The sequence below is a fragment of the Prosopis cineraria genome, unplaced genomic scaffold, assembly GCF_029017545.1.
Source record: "Prosopis cineraria cultivar Desert tree isolate PC_DT_omini unplaced genomic scaffold, ASM2901754v1 PC2, whole genome shotgun sequence".
In the NCBI taxonomy this organism is placed as follows: Eukaryota; Viridiplantae; Streptophyta; class Magnoliopsida; order Fabales; family Fabaceae; genus Prosopis; species Prosopis cineraria.
The window spans coordinates 12,106,980-12,125,752 of NW_026555333.1; the positions used below are offsets into that span (position 1 = coordinate 12,106,980).

Genomic DNA, 18,773 nt, shown 5'->3' on the forward strand with positions numbered 1-18,773 from the left:
TCAAAAGAGTTTGGAGCAAAATTATTGCTTCTTTCTTCTCTCTAAATCACTCTATATAACCCATCCTCACCCTTCTTCCTTAACGTTGTAAGCTTCCCTCCTTTCTCGAGTTTCGACCTTTCTTGTTCTCTCTTGGTTCTGCAAATGTCTCAAATCACAATAAAATCTCCAAAACACTGCGCCAGCAAACAAGGACATCACATTGAGGGGAACTACAAGAAGTTCTTCTTCATCATCTCCTCATGTTTCTCCATACTTTTGCTTCTAATCCTTCTCATCTGGCTCATCCTTCGCCCTTCCAAGCCTCAATTCTCCCTCAAAGACCTTGACATCTACCAGCTCAATCTCTCTGGCCCTTACCTCAACTCCTCCATCCACCTCTCCCTTCTCTCCAAAAACCCCAACCAGAAAGTCGGCATTTACTACGAAGACTTTCAGGTCTACGCCACCTACAAGAGCCAGCAGATAACAATGGACTCCTCTCTTCCTCCTTTCTACCAGACCCAACAAGAAAGCAATCTCTTGTCTGCTTCCTTGCTGGGAAATGGCATCCCTGTATCCCCCTCCCTTGGTTATGAAGTGGCTCGTGATCGATCTGCTGGCAGACTGGTTTTGAATGTTAAGATTAATGGCAAGCTTCGATGGAAGGTCGGAACTTGGGTGTCTGGTCGTTCGAGGTTTAATGTTAATTGTGTTTCGTTCGTTGCTTTTGGACCCTCTGTGCCTTCTGGTCCTCTAAGTTCAAACCAGGGGGCTCAGTGTTCTGCGGATGTTTGATTTTTTTTTTTTTTTTTACCATCGTTCTACGGATGTTTGATTAAATTTACTATACTGATCACAGTAATATAGCTTGCTGCCATGAGTGGTAAAGTTTTCCTATTTGGTTTTCAGCTTTTGGTTGGCTTTGATGTTGAGATCTGTACATGTAAAAATATATGAATGATAGGGCCAAAACTCATGGGTGAGAACGAAAAAGCTTGCCTCCTTATTATTAGATTGCTGTAAATCTTATCTCTTACTTTTATTTCCCTGCTCTTTTTCTCTTCCCATTATCTCTGTGGAATATTTTCTTTTGGGAGTGGATTCATGAGTAGATACTGGGTGACCTGGGCTTCTTTGTGGGGAAAGCAAATGATTTTGATTGAGGAATATGCAGATGAGATTATTCCGACAAGAGATTTAAGAAAATAGAGATATGAAAATTGAAATTGAAATCTTTTCTTCTCCAAGAATCTGCATATTTCAGTATTACATGCCAATTCCCTGCCTTTAAGAATCATATATACATGTTAGGCTCTAATCCAACTTTTGGTGACCATGAATCGAATTATATTTTCCTTCTTTTTGCAATCATATAAACCAATTGGCCTTTCATTCCTGTGAATATATTGAATATCCAGAATGAAGATGCTAAAGTGAATAGTTCCATTCACGTCCTTTTATTTTCAGCATGCAAGCGAGATGCTTCATCTACACTATTCTTATGCAGTCATTCCAGTCCAACAATTAAAACCTCTCAAAATTATACGAGTGTACAACTAAGCAAAATAGAATTGTAAAAAGCACATTCATTTCCAGACGTCAACCATATATGGTTGTTTAATGCCTTTATAGTTGATTAACATAAGATCAGATTGCTTCTCTTTTTCATTGATGATATTAAATTATATGATGCAGACAAAAGCCTTCCATTCCCATAGCTTTTTTGGAAAACGAGAAGAAACTGGAAAACCAGTGCCACAAATTTCAGAAAAGTCAGAAAACTTTCTGATGAGTTTGAAAAAAGCCAGAACTCAACAACTGGAACCAATATGAAAATGAAAACGGCAAGCAATTTCAGTATTTACGAAAACAGCAACAGTAACACTGTCACAGATTTTAATGCAAAAAGACAGGCACTATAGCAAACTCTTGTCCTATTTTAGCACATATTACAACCCTATCACAACATAAGAATTCTTTATAGAAAGTACTCTTGAACTTGTTAGCTTTTACTTTTTTATTTTTCTCGTGGGGTTGGAAACTCACTGCATGGAGTAATTGAAAAATACCAAAGGATATGAAGGTCCAAGGAAAAAAAAAAAAAGAAAAAAAGAAAAAAAGAATCCAAGTAATCATTTTGTTTTTTATATACAAAGATTATCCAATATCTAGTTTTATCAGGTCAGAATTCAGTATTGTTAAACACTTAAACCTAATTAAAAACAGCCTTTTTCCAACATGATTTTTTATCTGTGAAATTCAAACGGTCAACCTTACTTAAGAATGAGCATATTCTTTTCAAGACCATGTACATATATGATCTTTCTAGCGGATACACTTTGTGAGAAGAGCATAAATAAGTCGGTGAACGTGGTAAGGATGAATATAATGTGGTGATTTTTTGGTATCTTGATCTAGACATGGTGTCCTAAACTAATCGGGATTGGCTTAATTATCTGGTAATAATATATAGAAACACTATTGGGAGGTAGAAAGATAAAAAAAGGTTGTAATTACGTTCTGTTAATTAATTAAGGCATACACACACGTGCATGCAAGTATATGTATATTGTTTGTATGTATGCATGTCGAATAAAGACAAATTTGTTTAAAGGTGAGTGGAAATAAAGGGGCAGGTTGATGTTGAGGGTTAAAGAGGAGCGACCCCATAACAGACTCTGGAGTGAGGACGAAGGACAAGCAATGAAACAATTAAAAAGTAAAAGTGGGATATGATTTATGTTTGATGGAAAGTTACTTTTAATGATTCGGTTTTAATTAAATTTATATAACATGTTTAAATATTATAATTATTTATAAGGCTATAAAATTGCATCATGTTTTAAGAATTTATCATATAAATGTTCAAGAAGACATATTATAGAATTTTTAGGAAAAAATTACGAGTTACATTAAATGCTAATTCTAAAAATAATTGTCTTGAAATTTTTAAAATAAATTATTAGGTTCTCCATGAGCAATTATATATCTTTTTAACATAGTTATGATTAATTATGTCCTTCACAGTTGAGAAAATAATGATGGGATAAGAATATTTGCGTGCGACCAAATTTCGGGAATGCCTTGGATGATCAGACTGAAATTGGCTGGTAAGACTCTTCAAACGTGTACTTATTATTAATTAAGTATGATGGGTCAATAGGATATTGTGGTTTAATAATGGAGTCATTGCTTACTTTGGGGAGAGCCATGTGTATCGCAGAACTTATTTCTAGCACAAAAAGGAGAAAGTAAGCTTTGGAAATTTTTCATGCACCAATTTCAACAGAGGTCTCCTTTAGGAAAATGTCAAATGATTTTTGTCACAAGTGCTCAGCTTTTTATCCAGCATGCTCGAACCCCTCTACCCACCAGGATTTTAAATAAATAAAATCTGAAGCATATTCAAACGGAGAGTACTATTGGCTGGCCAATCAGAACCAAACTTAATGGCTACGAAATTAGGGACACTCGGTGAAATCTTGAATTCAAGTCTTGGACGAGGCTTTTCCCCTTATGATCAAACACAAGTTACTCGGTAATACATTTTCTGGGTCACCTGCTTAGCAATGTTACATACGGGACCAAACCCACCTACATGGATGCACTCAGTGTCGGGCCTGGGCTGAAATGAACAAAGCCGTACACGTATCAAATCCATTGGAAATCTGGAACCGGTCCCCTCATTCTGGACCAATCATTGAAGTGTTTCCATTGTCCATCATATCTCATCATAGTCCATTTTTTCATTTAGACGGAACCAGAAAGGAAAGACACTGGGGACCTTTTATAACGTCCTACTGGGAAATTTTGAATGCAACGTAATCTAATTATAAACAAGCAATTGATATATTTAAATAAATGAAGCCCAGAAGTGAAGAAGAACTAGCGCGCGCGTGTGTGTGGAAGAAGAAGTTGTTATACAATGTCCTCCTTTAGGCCAAAACTTACTTGTAAATGTTAGGGAAAATAATTTGCAAATTTGTAAAAAGTTAATTGTAAATGGATATTCAAAAACATAGAAAACGTTCCTAAATTATAGATTTACAATTAATATTGTTCATATTTATTTATAGCTAATGTTTACAAATTCACAAAATGATATTTTTTAAATTCACAACAGACTATTCTTAAATCATAGGTAATAATACCGCATTTTGAAATCTCGAAATACCTTCAAATTTCTTCAAGCTTCTTTTTTATTAGTGGCCATGTGTAATCAGTGTGTCACATTCACTTGCTCCGAATTTGACAAAGCTCCATTGTTTGCTTTGTTTCCAATCTGTTCCGTCCAAGCTTTTCCCTCATCCCCCATCATTGAAGCTTCTCCCTCACTCTTAGCCAAAGCTTATCCCCCATCCTTTGTTGTCCTATGTTTCAGCTAATACTGACTCAACATATTTATTAATTTCTTCTTTCCTCTGTCACAAATATGGGTGATGTTCTTCCTCTTCTCCCTTGGTCACATTGACCTTGCAAGTTGCAAACCTTGATTTATTTATTTATTTATTTATTTTTTGCTACAAATGAAGATTGATGAAGGAGATGAGATGAAGATCGGTGAGTTAGTGATAGGTGTTGCCTGAGATGAAGATCCGTGATTTGTCTTCCACCTTGATTTGTTGACAAAGATGCCAATGAGAAGGACGAAAGGGTGACATAAAATTTATCAATTTATTAATTCAATTTATTTTTAGCAAGGGAATAACAGGTGATGCCTTAATTTATTAATTTAGTTTTATAAGGGTATTATTGTATTTTAAAATTTTTGGGCAAAAGGATTCCATTTAAATTTTCCAATGTACCATACTCTACTTTCAAGCCTAATTCATTTTTCTTTTTCAAATTCATTTCTAATTTCATTTCTGTTAAAATGTTTCCAGTGAACCAAGCAAGCCCTTCTATTTTCTACCTCTCTTCTTTGTTGTTTTGTAGGGTAGCTGTGTTTTTTTTTTTTTTAGTTTTATTTATTTATAAAAAGAACATTTGAATGATTAAAAGTTTTCTATTACCATAATACTTTCGTAAGATTCATTATTATCATTTTCCCTAATTACTCAATGCAAAACAAAAATATCCCTTACCCAATGATAAATGTGAATGTCAATGTAAATTCATTAATTAATATCGGAAATTCTTGAGTATTAATGAAATCGTTCCTAATTAACTCGAATCAGTTTGACCCGGTCTGTATAACCTCGCCTTGATCCTTTTCCTCCCAAACCAGAATCAAATCCCCCTCTTCTCATCGCCCCAAATCCGTCCTTTCGACTCCCCATCCCCAAAAGTTGACAGACTCTGTACAACAAAGTGCTGCTACACCCGCCAACGCGCCCTTCTCCCCGTCCGCACCGGAAAACAGTCGACCACCCTCCATCATCGGCTCCGCCGCTTAGCGACGTCGAAGCTCAGCCGGTAGGCCTGCCGTCATCTCTGAATCTCTAATATTTTTTTTCTTTTAGGTTGGTGTGTGTTTTTGAACATGTCAATAAATTCGGTTGTCACTCCTGTATTGTCGTCCTAAACCCTTCTTTGCGCATGTTGCATATTATTTACTGCTTGGGAGTATACTTATTTGGGTTGCGACTCATTACCGATTTCATACTCAGCGCGCGATGTTGCATCATTTGAAAACATTTTGCTGCGCGAGAGCATTATATATTTTAAAAAACAAAAACTCAGAAATCGGGTGCCATATGAATCTGACAGTTCTGCAGAAGGAAGGAATGGATTTGCTCCATTGATCAATCTGTCCCAGATGTCCCTACACTTTTATCTCCCCCTTCCTCATCCACCTGCAGTTTTATCACTAATACCTTCTCTTCCTTGAATTTCTGCTCTCTCTCATCTTCAGCAGTTTACTTGTGCTATTCTGATATGATAATTGTGTACATCAACATCAGTTAATTCGTGTCTCAGAATTGATATTCATTTGTGTTGGAGACATGTCTCCTAGTGTTTTACTCTGCCAGTATATTTATTTATCAGCTTTTACTCACGAGGAAAATCTCTAATGCCTATTCTATTTTGTGCTATGGCATTGCCGTTGCACTGAATCACTCCCTTCCGTTAATAGGGCTTATTTTCTATGATTTCTACAGCTGGTACTTCCTGAGTGCCAATCCCAAAACCCTAGCATAGGGTTTTTCCATTCTTATATTGTGTTTTTCTTGGGAAATGGATTTCACTTAGGATATCAAACATTTAAACTCTAAGTTTCTCATATTTTGGCAAAAAAGACAAAAAAATAAAAAACTCCACGCTTCTCATAGATATTGCTATTTGATATTTTCCCAAAAGTCACTGTAGATGTTGCTGCTATGCTTATTCACTGTGCTTTTTGTCATGTGTCAGGCAGGTTTCATTTATTGAATGGATCGAGGAGTTAATTCAAAATGGCATTTTGGGTCATTTTAGTTTTTCGAACTTCGATCTAGATTTACTTGTTCTCCTCACATTTTGAGTGCGTGTCCATATTTTCATTATTATCAATAACAAGGATTGTGGTTCTTCTTTTTACTTAAATTCTAGCGGGTGAGTTCTATAGATACTTTCTATGGTAATATCAATGCGCAGAATACTGATCTTGTTGCATTTCTGCAGGTGTAGATGGAAAATGAAGCTGGTCAACAACCCAAGCAAGAGCGCTCAAGGACAAGATGGACAGCATCCCTTGACAAGATATTTGCCGACTTGGTTGTCAAGCAGATTCAATTGGGGAACAGACCAAACAATGTTTTTGACAAGAAGGCATGGAATCACATTCGTGATGAGTTCAATAGGCAGACAGACCTCAATTTCAATAACAATCAACTGAGGAAACATCTGGATGTTCTTCGAACACGCTTTCATAATTTGAAGTCTGCATATGATCAAAATAATGACTTTGTCATAAATGATTCGTGCTGCATTGGTTTTGAACTCTGGGAAGATTTGGGGGTAAATGTTTTTCCTTCACTGCAGCAAATTTTTTTAGTCGTCACCATGCTTATCATGAATTCTGATGTTTTATGCACAGGCTCAGCATAGGCCTGAAACAGTTAAAGTGAAAGACTGCCCTATATATGAGCAACTATGCACGATATTCACAGATTCAACTGCTGATGGGAAATACGCCCAATCTAGTCATTATGAAGAGTTGGACAAGTCTGTTGGAACCAATGCTGTTGTCTTAACTTCTTGTCCAGAAGGCGGAGTCTCGCATACAGAAAATGCATCATCTGTATCAAAGCCGGTGCAGGGCAATACCTCAACTCCAGAGAAGGTAACGAATAATCCTCCAGTTAAGAAAAAGAAACGTCCATCTGAGACTCCAACTCCCAGTTTGGATCAAGACGCGTGTGATGCTATGGCCGAGGCTTTGTTAGAGATGGTTGCTGCTTCAAGGTTAAGGACTGTTGCTTCAACTGTAAGTGATGATAAATATTCCATAACAAATTGCATTAGAGCTCTGGATGAGATAGCAGGCATTGATCAGAAGCTCTACCTTTCTGCATTGGACCTCTTTGAGAACCCTAGTTTAAGGGAGACATTCCTTTCCTTAAAAAGTGACCAGATACGACTGGCGTGGATTCAAGGAAAGTGTGGTAAAAGTACTTCCTCTTAGATTCAGGTCATTTTGGGAGTAAGCATAGAGCAATGTTGATCTGCTTAGGCTCAGCGAGCGAATTTTGTTCATAATATGGCCTTCTTTTGCTGGAAATGATACTGGTTTAGTCACCACTAGTCACAACCTGCAGCTGTTTCACTCACCTCTACTCTACTTTTCGTGCACAATCTTTTGCATTTTTTACTCCGTCAGATTTTTTTGGGAAACAGTTGCTGGAGTTTAAAAGGACAAAAACTTATATTCTATTACTAATCAGTTTAATCTACTTAACATCAGGTTTTTCGATTGGTTGATTATTGATTATTAAATAAAGCTTAGGAGAATTCTTGATTTGGTGGGAAAAGCCATCCTTTGAATTGATATTGCTGACTTGGGTATGATCTCTCTTGTGACTCCCAAACCTTCATCCCTCGCTTGATAATAGTAAAAGATATTTTACACTCGTCCTCAACATGGACGAAATTTAAAAGGTTCTTTTGGATACTTGATATAAAATGAAATTAAAGTAATTATTTTTTATTTTTACCTCGTTTATTTATTATCATTTGAATTGTTAAATAACAATTTATTATGATTATTAATTGCAAAAAAAGGTAAAATTAAAAGGTTATATATATATATATATATTTTATAATTTTAAAGTTATAACTTAACTTTTTTAATTAGTAAAAAGTAAGTTAACTTTGTTTTACACTAATAGACGAAGAGAGTATTTGTCATCTTAGCACTCACAGCTAATCAATTCAATATAACAAGCCCTATAATCCTATTTTATGACCATATGTAATACACCCAGATTTTATTATCTTGATATAAAAGAAAATCATAATAATGCTCTATCCAATTATCATTATTTAGAAATATATATATATATATATATATTTATTTATTTATTTATATGTGAATGTATATATAAGGGGAGGTGTAAGGGACTCTTTTCATATGAAAGGACATTGAGGACAAAGCATGAATCTATCTAAATCTTTAATCAACAATTGACCAATTAGTTCTAGGGAGTGTAAAAGATTGATACCCATATTGCATCGTTTTTAATTATTAAAAAATAATATTGCAATATTAAAAAAAACAAACAATGCAAACTGAGAGAAAAAGAATTAAAATGCATTTTTACTTTTAAATTATTCACCCAGAAGCTCTGGTGTTCTAAGCTCTTAAATAGAGCAATGTCACTTTGAAATGATAAAAATTGTGTAACGTCACAATTGCCAATAGAAGTTGCGACCAAAGGGTGTATAAGGCAAATTATTGGCATCCAGCTGGCATTTCATAAATTTTAAAAACACAAAAAAATCTTGTGCCGTGTCTTCTTCACGATCTAAACAAAATCTTCCACTCTGCCTCATCTCTTTCAAATCCAGAGCTAGAGATCTCAGTCCTGTTTTTATGTGAATGTCAATCAGTCTCACTTGAAGTCGACTCTCACTCTCCAATATTCTTTTTCTACAAGTTGTTTTTTTCCAATTCTTTAAAAAAGAAGATCTGTTAGGATGGGTGTTGGTTTTTGTTGAACATCCGTTACGTTGTTCTTTGCGTGTTGGAAGCAGCACTTGCAGTCGTTGATTGCTTGGTGTTTGTAGAAGTGACTTGGCTTGAGCATCCATTATCAAATCTATCACTGCCTGCGTTTGAAAGAGGCTTGTGGAAATTTCATGGTTGCACTTGCCACCACTGAGAGAAGACACCATCCAGAGGAGGATAGGAGTATGGTGGAATTGTGGGTTCAAACATAAAAATTGAAAATTATGTTATGGGGCACTGTTTCCATGAGATGGAAAGAGGGCTTGGACCTATAAGCACCACGTGGACTTTCACACAACACACGTGATTATTTAATGGACGTTCAGCAGTAATGACACGTTGCATTGTTTCTAAGGAAGATAGCAACCAAGGACTCAGTGGTAAATGAATATTAGTTAAGCATTGATTCATTTTAAAATTGTAATACAATCTCTCAATTTTTGATTGATATTGATTTATAATATTAAAAGACTAAACTATCTTTCAAATTTAAAAAACAAACAAAGAAAGAAACCCTTACTATCACCGTCAGCAAAATCACTAGAGCTCCAACGCTAACAACATTTTTATTCAAGAAATAATTAGTTTATTCAAATCCTTCCTTGGTCACCTAAAAAGCTTGGTGGCCACTAGAACATCAAGCCTTTTAATTATATATAAAAAAATATAAGTAATAAATCAAACTTTTAACTACTTTCATGTTATAATTTAACGGTGTATTGTTGATTTCTAAACAGAATTTATTATTTTACAAATGTTAACTTCTAACCATTTTTACTTGTTAATTTCTGAAAAGCTCTTGTAGGTGGCGTAGGCCTGAAATTATCATTTTTCTAATTTATTAAAACTCGAATGAATTATTATTAATTTAGAATGAATTGTTATAAAAAACCAAATAGACACTTGTAGTTAATATTTAAAAGCACATGTCTAAGGGACTGTTATTTTTCTAACTTGTTAAATTTTAAAAAAATTATTATTAATTTAGAATGAGTTACTGTAAAAACTCAAATAGATACATGTTGATGAAAAACAAACATATGCAATGATGTTAATCCTATATGCTTTTCTAACTTGTTAAAGCCTAAATGAACTATAGTTAATTTAAAATAAATTATTATTAAAATCTGAATGGATACTTGATGTTGATGATTAAAAACATAGGTCTAAATGGAACAAGTGTATAAACATCAAATTATTCTAAATTAACAACAATCCATTTTAATTTTAACAAGCTAGAAAAGCATATAGGATGAGTATAATTGTACATATTAGTCTTTCATCAACAAATATCTATTCAAGTTTCGACAAAAAACTTATTATAAATTAATAACAGTCCATTTGAGGTTTAACAAACTTAAAAAGTATATAGGATGGGTATAGTTGCATATGTTAGTCTTTCATAAATTAGTATCCATTTGAGTTTTAATAGTAACTCATTCTAAATTAACAACAACCCATTCAAAAATTAACAAACTAGAAAGGCAACAATCCATTAGACATGTACTTTTAATCATCAACTACAAGTATCTATTTAAGTTCTGACAACAATTCATTCTAAATTACTAATAGTTCATATGAGTTTTAACAAGCTAGAAAAATGAATAAGATAGACTTAATTGTATGTGTTAGTTCTTTATTAATAAGTGTATATTTAGATTTTTCACAATAATTCATTCAAAATTAATAATAATATATTCTTGTTTAACAAGTTAGAAAAACTAATACGATGGGCTTAATTATATGTGTTAGCCATTCATTAATAAGCATCCATTTGAGTTTTGATAACAATCTATTCATAATTAACAACAATACACCCTCCTTCTTCTTAGAGTTTACCCCCAAATTTCCCTCGTTAGGTAGAGAGTGGGAACCTTTTGAGCTCAATTTATTTAGGACGGGGTATGCTGGTAGTACAGTTATCCCAAAGCCTTCTCAATGATTGAATTTCCAAGGTATTTTTTTTAGGATAAATTTTTTAAAAAATATAAGGTATTTTTAGTATTTCAAAATATAACTAATGTGTTTTTTTTAAAAAGTATCCATAATAAATAAATTAATTTATTTTAAAAGCAAAATACCTTGTTAAATAAGAATAAGTATAAAAAGATAATTTTAATTTAGAGGCAATTAACCATTTTAGTGGGATATTACCAAAAAAATTACTTTACTGGAGGCAAGATTAGCTTAAAAATATTTTACGTTTTCAAATGGATGGAGTATAACTTTATTCGTGATATTGCTCTACTTAATACCACTTCAGTCCCAAATTATAAGGTATTTTTAGACAAAATATCACATACTAATAAATTTTATTAAATACACTTAAGAATCTTATTTTTTTCAAAATAAAATATAAATTTCTAAAAGTAATTTTTCATGTAATAATCTTAAATCTACACTTAGTTGGTATTAGATAGAGTGAAAAAATAATATTAAAATAAACTTATTTAATAGAACTTTAATGTTTTTAAAGTATCTTATATTTTAAAATAATATCTCTCCGTTCTTTATAAGTCATTTCTACTAACCTCATCAATACGAATGTAAAAAAAGCATAAGGAATAAAAGTGTAAAAAAATTTTAAATACACCCCTATATAACAAATTCAAAAATAATATCATGTTACTTTTTATTTCTGAAGAAGGATAATTTTAGAAATACAATTCAAATATTACTTAAAAGTTTTATCGTAACTTATAAATGAGATCAAATAAATTTTTTAAAATATATTTTATAAATAAAATTGGAGAGAGTATATCACTATCCAAAATGTTTTATATTACTGTGAGACATGAATAGTTTAGAATACCTGTGTTTCTTGTTAATAATGGTAAGTCCTTTAACTAGAGCTATATAAGAGACTGGACGGTACTGAACTTTAACGTAACTTAAAATTCAATCTCTTTTATGAAAAGGATTGAATTAGGCAACTCGTAGTCTGATCTTATCCAGTGATAACTTGAAATTTAATAGAATTGGACTTGGTCTAAAAGATTAAGAGATTGGTCCTATTAATTCAATATTTACTTAGTCTTTTTTTCTTTTTCATCTATGAGAGGCAATAATTCATTTCAATTTAATAAATTCAATTAAGATAATAAAAATATTTATAATCATAATAAGTTCATAATAATTTCCAACAAGAAGAAAAAATTATTTCAGTTACAATCCAAATAATTTAAATTTATAACTTCAACAACACTCTACAAACTTTAACAACATTGCATTACAACAATAATTTAAAAATAAACTCAATAAATATTCATATAATCATCTCCTCGTCATCAATTATACTTAAAGAATTTGTCAAAAATAAACTAATTATACTTATATTAAATAAATTAATGAGACTGAATTGAATTAAGTGATCTAAATGTTTAATTTTTTATTTAATCTAAAAATAATTTGATCATTTTAATTTTTTTAATTTTAAAAAATTAATGTTTATATGAATCAAATAGAATTAGATTATTTCGAATCAAATTGAGTTGAGCGGAAAATTTTTGCGCACCCTACCGGTAACCGAAGGGCTGGGGGGGGAGCAGCCTTTAAGTTTCAACTGAAGAACCAATAGAAAAAGGCACGTGAGTGTTTGTCAGGGAAATAGAAACCAGAGTCACAGAATCGACGCAGAGTGACGTCATTATCATGACAGGTATTTGGGCATTTCCAACTTGTGCGCATTAGAATCGCTCTGTCCTGGCTCCCATTTTACTGTTTTTTTTTTGCCTACTCAATGTGCTGAGATGCTAATTAGGACTCCTCCGCTCTGATATATAAATTTTTTTTTAAATTATAATATTTTATATAAATCATTTTATATTTAAAAAATAGATAATTAATAAATAAAAAAATAACAATAAAATTCTTCTAAAATATATAAATAACAATTTAATCATTCAAAATGTTATAATTTTTTTAAAATTTTTAAAAAATTTTCTATCATTAATAAATTTATATAGACTAACTAAATTGTCTATGTTTAAAATAAATGATTCATAATTTTTTTTAATATTTAAAACTTTTCTTCTTATATTCGCAACAATGCAACAGCAATAATATTTTATATAAGTCATTTTATATTAAAAAATAGATCATTAATAAATAAAAAATAAAAATAAAATTCTTCTAAAATATATAAATGACAATTTAATCCTTCAAAATGTCATAATTTTTTAAAATTTTTTATAAATTTTTCTATAATTGATAAATTTATATAGACTACTAAATTACCCATGTTTAAAATAAATGATTCTCAAGTTTTGTTTAAATATTTAAAATTTTCTTGTTTATATTCGCAACAATGCAACAATAAATAAGGTATTTGCTGTTACATTGTTGTGAATATAAGAAAGAAAATTTTAAATATTTAAACAAAACTTGTAAATCATTTATTTTTAACAAGAATAATTTAATACTTTATATTAATTCATTAATGATAGAAAAGTTTCTAGGAACTTTGAGGGGATTATGATATTTTGAGAGATTAAATTATCATTTATATATTTTAAAAGGATTTTATTATTATTTTTTCTTAATAAATTTATTTTAAAGCTGTTCAACTTATACCCATTTTGATTATATCCAGATGGATCCCATCTTGGCCCAAAAATAATCAAGACAAGAACAGGACATGAGATTGCTCTTGAGATGTCCTATCTCATCCTGAATATTATATATGTATATTATTTTTTATTTTAAAGATGTACATTAATATATTAATTATATTAATATAATTTTTACTTATATTAATTATAATTTCAACACTTGCAATTCTTATTTAAAACTAAATTTTTTTTTTATATTAATAACTTTCATGACACAAAATAAGCAATATAGGGTAATATCTTTCTTTACAATATCTTAATTATGTTAATACAATTTATTTTCATGTCTATTTGTTTATATAGTGTTTCTTGCTTTATTTTTGAAAGAGTTGCTAACTTAACATATTTCAATTAAAGAAGAAGAATAATGATTTAGTGTTGTATCTAGCTTATCTCTTATTGCTATTTTTATATCTTAGAGATTACTTGTGATTGATATCATAATGTATTATCCACCATATATGCTTGACTTGAAGTTGTATACTTGTAATTGTAATTAATGTAATTAAATAATTAATTTTAAATTATTATAATTTATGTACTCATATTGTTTTGATTTTTAACTTGATAAGTTATGTAATTTAAAATTTTAATGAACATTATTATTCTAGCTTTTCTCGACATTGTTTGCTTTATTGGGATAATGAGAAGTCCTGATTTCGTCCCAATCCCATCCCTAATTCCTACTAAGACAGGATGAGACATGAAATAAAAATTCAATCCCGATCATTTTCTAAGACAAGGTTATCTCAATCCTGTCTCATCCTGTGAACATCTTTAATTTCTTTTAATTTTACCTTTCTCACTTTTTGATAAATAAAAAGGAAAAAAATTACATGAGAAACGAAATATTTTAAAGGGAGGATTTCAATAAAGGACCAAAAATGGGACTTAATTATTAGAGGGTCCCAAAAAAATTCAAAACTTCAGTTCAGTCCAAGGAATTGAAATGGTAAAAAAACTAAAGTATCCTTTCCTTTTAATATAAAATCATTAATTGTTAACTTTCTTATTTCACTTGTTAATTTACCAACATGAATTTTAAATTATACCCGTTTGTCAAACAAGTAGCAACATCAGTCGTTAATTTATTAACTTTACTTATTAATTTATTAACATCCGTTTTAAATTACAATACATGTTAATAATTTACAACTGATATTAGTAAATTAATAAATAAAGTTAGTAATTTAACAACTGATGTCAAGTTTTATATAATTATTGACATGTCAATTCATATAATTTATAACTTATATTAGTAAATTAACAAGTGAAATAGGAAAATTAATAACTAATGATTCTACATAACAAGTGAAAAGTGTTTCAGTCTTTTCACCATTAAAATTATTTCTATTTTAATCCCTTAGGTTGAATTGAAGTTTTAAATTTTTTGACACTCATTGATAATTAAGTCACATTCATAGTATTTAATTAAAATTCTTCCTATTTTAAAGATGATGCATTTATCAAGAATAAATTAAAAAAATTTATGTAAAAACAATATCAATCACCCAACTATCTTTTTTTTTTTGGATAATGTAATGACAAACTATTTATAAAAAGTATGGAGTAGTAACTTTCCATATTCTTGTTAACTGAGGTGAAACCAGAACAGGAAGGTTAGGGGGCCAAAATTTTAATAAAGATTATCATATATGCTGATTTTTTTAAAAAAATTAATATTCAGAATAAAAATATATTAAAATACTTTTTGTAATGTAAAAAAAAATATAAGATAAAAATCATTTATGATGATATAATTTTTTTAAAAAAGTTAAGTCATAGTATTTTTTATACTTATAACAGAAACTCTAAAAAATTTACATGTTTGGTGCAGTTAAACTAATATTTACCTATGCTATAAGCTAGTTAAATAATAAAAAATTATTTAAGTAATTACTCAATTTTTAAAATATTAATTTATCAAGGAGAATTTTTTTTCAAACAACTAGAAAAAAAATAACATATAGAATATAAATGTATATCTTTAAAATTATAAAGCATGTTTAATTCGATTACATTCTCCAATGAATTAATTAATAGTCTTTAAAATTATACACTTTTTTTCATGTTTACTCTTATTTAATAAGTTATCTTAAGAAAACTTGATTAATTGCACTCCCTAATTAGGGTATACTCGCTCCGATCCCATTCATAAGCTATACTCTAAAAAGTTTATTTGATCTCATTTATAAGTCTTTATAAGTTATGATGTAATTTTTTAAATGATATTTAAAAAGTATTTTTAAAATTACCTGTCATGAGAGAGAAATTTAATTTATTATATAAGGATATATTTAAAATTATATACATTTTTATTTTTTATACTTTTTTTGTATTGATATTGATGGGGTTAGTAAAAATAACTTATAAAAAGAATTTGAGGAGTATTTGAAAAGACCTTATTAACTACACCTTAAAAACCCCTAAATCCCCAATATTCTTCAAGATTTTACCTCATAAAAAATGTCTTATATTATTTTAGTACTGAGGATGCATAATTAATTTTTGTTTAATATATGGATAAGAAAATATATATGTGCCTCGAGGGTAAAGAAATTTTAGTCCCACCCAATTCCACACTCAGGGTGCACACATAATACACCCTCCTTCCCATATGAATGAAGATGGCCATGGAGATGGTCCCCCCTCAACAAAGACCTAGGTACGCCTCTGCCCGTTAATGCACTAGATTGGGTGGGATTCATTGGATGGCATTGACGACTCAGATTGTGGCAACCATGGATGGCATCACTTCATTATGTAGTCTTTCTGCCTATATATCTTACTTAAAGCTGAGTATGCCGCTTTCAAACCTCCCTTCTTAATTATCATCTTCCTGTGGCCGACAAAGGAAGGAATTATCACCATCATCTTCTTCTTCCCCGCAAAACCTGCCCTCAAAATGGAAACCAAGGTCCTCTCCTCTGGAATGCCACACTCTTGCCTGCCCCGGAGTTATATCCGCCCAGAATCAGAGCGTCCTCGTCTCTCTCAAGTCTCTTCATTTCAGGATGTTCCGGTTATCGACTTGTCTTCACATGATAGACCTCAAATTGTTCACCAAGTTGGTCAGGCCTGCAAGTCCTTTGGCTTTTTCCAGGTCCTTTTAGTTAATTTCTTTTAGTCTTGACAGGTCCGTGCCAGGGCGTGTGTGCTCTGTTCAACTAACCATTCAAGGAATCTGCAGGTGATTAATCATGGGGTGGATTTGGAGGCGGTGAAGAAAATGTCGGAGGTGGCCCATGAGTTCTTCAGGTTGCCGGTGGAGGAGAAGATGAAGCTGTACTCAGAAGATCCCTCCAAGACTATCAGATTTACCACAAGTCACAACGTTCACCAGGAGAAGGTCCACAATTGGTTGGACTACCTCAGGCTCCATTGTTATCCTCTCCACAAATATGTCCCTGAATGGCCTTCTAACCCTCCGTCTTTCAAGTTACTGCACGTGAAATTTATAGTTTGCCTTTCAACTTGTTTTTCCTTTTATCTATTCGAAGGAATCCAATCCATTCTTGCATTCATGTTTCTAAAGTGACTTTATAAACAAATGACCATGGTTTGAAGCACGCAATCGTGTGTGTGTGTGATATATGAATTGTGATGTAAACAGTATGAAATGGAATGAACAGAGAAACGGTGAGAAATTACTGCATGGAGGTCAGAGAGTTGGGGTTCAGAATAGAAGAATACATATCAGAGAGCTTGGGCCTCCCCAAAGATCACATCAAGAATGTGTTGGAGGAGCAGGGCCAGCACATGGCCGTCAACTACTATCCTCCGTGTCCGGAGCCAGAGCTCACCTACGGCCTGCCGGCTCACACCGACCCTAATGCTGTCACAATTCTCCTCCAAGACGTCGACGTGTCGGGGCTTCAAGTTCTCAAAGACGGAAACTGGGTCGCCATTAACCCACAACCCGATGCCTTCGTCATCAACATCGGGGATCAAATCCAGGCATCGCACCATACACTACATTTGCAATGTTCATGTCAGCATTTATTTTCATTCCATCACGTTGTGATCACAGGCTTGGGTGAATGTTGGTGCAGGCTTTGAGTAACGGGATTTACAAGAGCGTGTGGCATCGTGCTGTTGTTAACTCAGACAAGCCGAGGCTGTCGGTGGCTTCATTCCTGTGTCCTCAGGAAGACGCTCTGATCAGCCCTGCAGAACCACTCACGGAAGATGGACGTGGAGCCATGTACAGGGGCTTTACATATGCAGAGTATTATAAGAAGTTCTGGGGCAGAGACTTGCACAAAGACGCCAGCTGTCTGGAATTTTTCAAGAACGAGTAAAGCTGTAACGCTCACGTGAGTAAATGGGAAGAGTCCAGCCTCCCTTCGCCATCCAATTTTCACCCCTATACATGTTTTTAATTTGAGTTCTGTGGTTTCATTATCAGAATTTGATTCGTGATATTGTTGCGTGAAGTCAGAGACTGTGAGGTTGAAGGAATAGTGGCTATGCGAGGGAGAGGGTGTGGAAGTTCTCAGCTTTCTTCCCTGTTATGATTTCTAATTTCTAGACTATTATCAGTGCTGTTGCTTTGTTTGATAACTGTCATGTATCAGAAGCTATTATCTGAGTTGTGTTAAGCTATGCATATTAATAATTGCAGCTCTCAACTGTATTCCAATGGGTCAAGTGAATTCCACTTGCGGTTATCTCTGCGTTGTTAATATCTATTTGTGGGCAGCCCATAGCATGAAATTACCCCTAACATGCACAGTAGACACCTTGTTACAGGGAAAAATAGTGAAAAGTAAAGGAAGCAAATTCTTAAATGACAAAAAAATACACTCATTTTATTTTATACAGGCAGCATACAATAGCTCGTTGATGATTCTTTTTCCGAGAGAGAGGGAGAGGGAGAGAACGTGACAAGCTGAAATGCAAGATGCAAGTGTGAGATGAAGAAGTGAAGGAATTGGATCTTGTAGTGATATAAATCTACAGATTTAATGAGTGTCTTGTGTCATATAATAACAATTATTTAATTTAATTGAATAATTGAAAGAAATTTTGTC

General features: G+C 32.1%; 3 protein-coding genes across 4 annotated transcripts; all 3 read left to right on the plus strand.

Annotated features, from left to right (window-relative positions):
* On the plus strand, window positions 1–994 carry LOC129303824 (NDR1/HIN1-like protein 26). The gene has a single exon (XM_054943364.1). The coding sequence runs from the start codon at window positions 145–147 to the stop codon at window positions 775–777; it is 633 nt and encodes a 210-aa protein (XP_054799339.1). The 5' UTR covers window positions 1–144; the 3' UTR covers window positions 778–994.
* A 4,160-nt stretch (window positions 995–5,154) lies between these two features.
* Window positions 5,155–7,836, plus strand: LOC129303695 (L10-interacting MYB domain-containing protein-like). The gene is made up of 3 exons (XM_054943173.1): window positions 5,155–5,397; window positions 6,586–6,921; window positions 7,001–7,836. Exons 2-3 carry the CDS (start codon window positions 6,592–6,594, stop codon window positions 7,586–7,588), a joined length of 918 nt encoding a protein of 305 aa, XP_054799148.1. The 5' UTR covers window positions 5,155–5,397; window positions 6,586–6,591; the 3' UTR covers window positions 7,589–7,836.
* Window positions 7,837–16,486: 8,650 nt separating this feature from the next.
* On the plus strand, window positions 16,487–18,376 carry LOC129303596 (protein DOWNY MILDEW RESISTANCE 6-like). Of its 2 annotated transcripts, XM_054943012.1 has the most exons (5): window positions 16,487–16,843; window positions 16,931–17,178; window positions 17,373–17,697; window positions 17,793–18,056; window positions 18,149–18,376. In XM_054943012.1, exons 1-4 carry the CDS (start codon window positions 16,646–16,648, stop codon window positions 18,039–18,041), a joined length of 1,020 nt encoding a protein of 339 aa, XP_054798987.1. In that variant the 5' UTR covers window positions 16,487–16,645; the 3' UTR covers window positions 18,042–18,056; window positions 18,149–18,376. The 2 variants fall into 2 exon arrangements, with proteins under 2 accessions (XP_054798987.1, XP_054798986.1); XM_054943011.1 differs by having other exon boundaries at window positions 16,488–16,843; window positions 17,793–18,376.
* Window positions 18,377–18,773: the final 397 nt, after the last annotated feature.

Excerpts from the sequence above, each read along its gene's own strand:
- LOC129303596 (XM_054943012.1), top strand. The coding sequence starts at position 16,646 with ATGGAAACCAAGGTCCTCTCCTCTGGAATGCCACACTCTTGCCTGCCC. Across the intron at positions 16,844-16,930 it reads AGTCCTTTGGCTTTTTCCAG|GTGATTAATCATGGGGTGGA; the intron begins GTCCTTTTAGTT and ends AGGAATCTGCAG. Across the intron at positions 17,698-17,792 it reads ACATCGGGGATCAAATCCAG|GCTTTGAGTAACGGGATTTA; the intron begins GCATCGCACCAT and ends ATGTTGGTGCAG.
- LOC129303695 (XM_054943173.1), top strand. The coding sequence starts at position 6,592 with ATGGAAAATGAAGCTGGTCAACAACCCAAGCAAGAGCGCTCAAGGACA. Across the intron at positions 6,922-7,000 it reads AACTCTGGGAAGATTTGGGG|GCTCAGCATAGGCCTGAAAC; the intron begins GTAAATGTTTTT and ends TTTTATGCACAG.
- LOC129303824 (XM_054943364.1), top strand. The coding sequence starts at position 145 with ATGTCTCAAATCACAATAAAATCTCCAAAACACTGCGCCAGCAAACAA.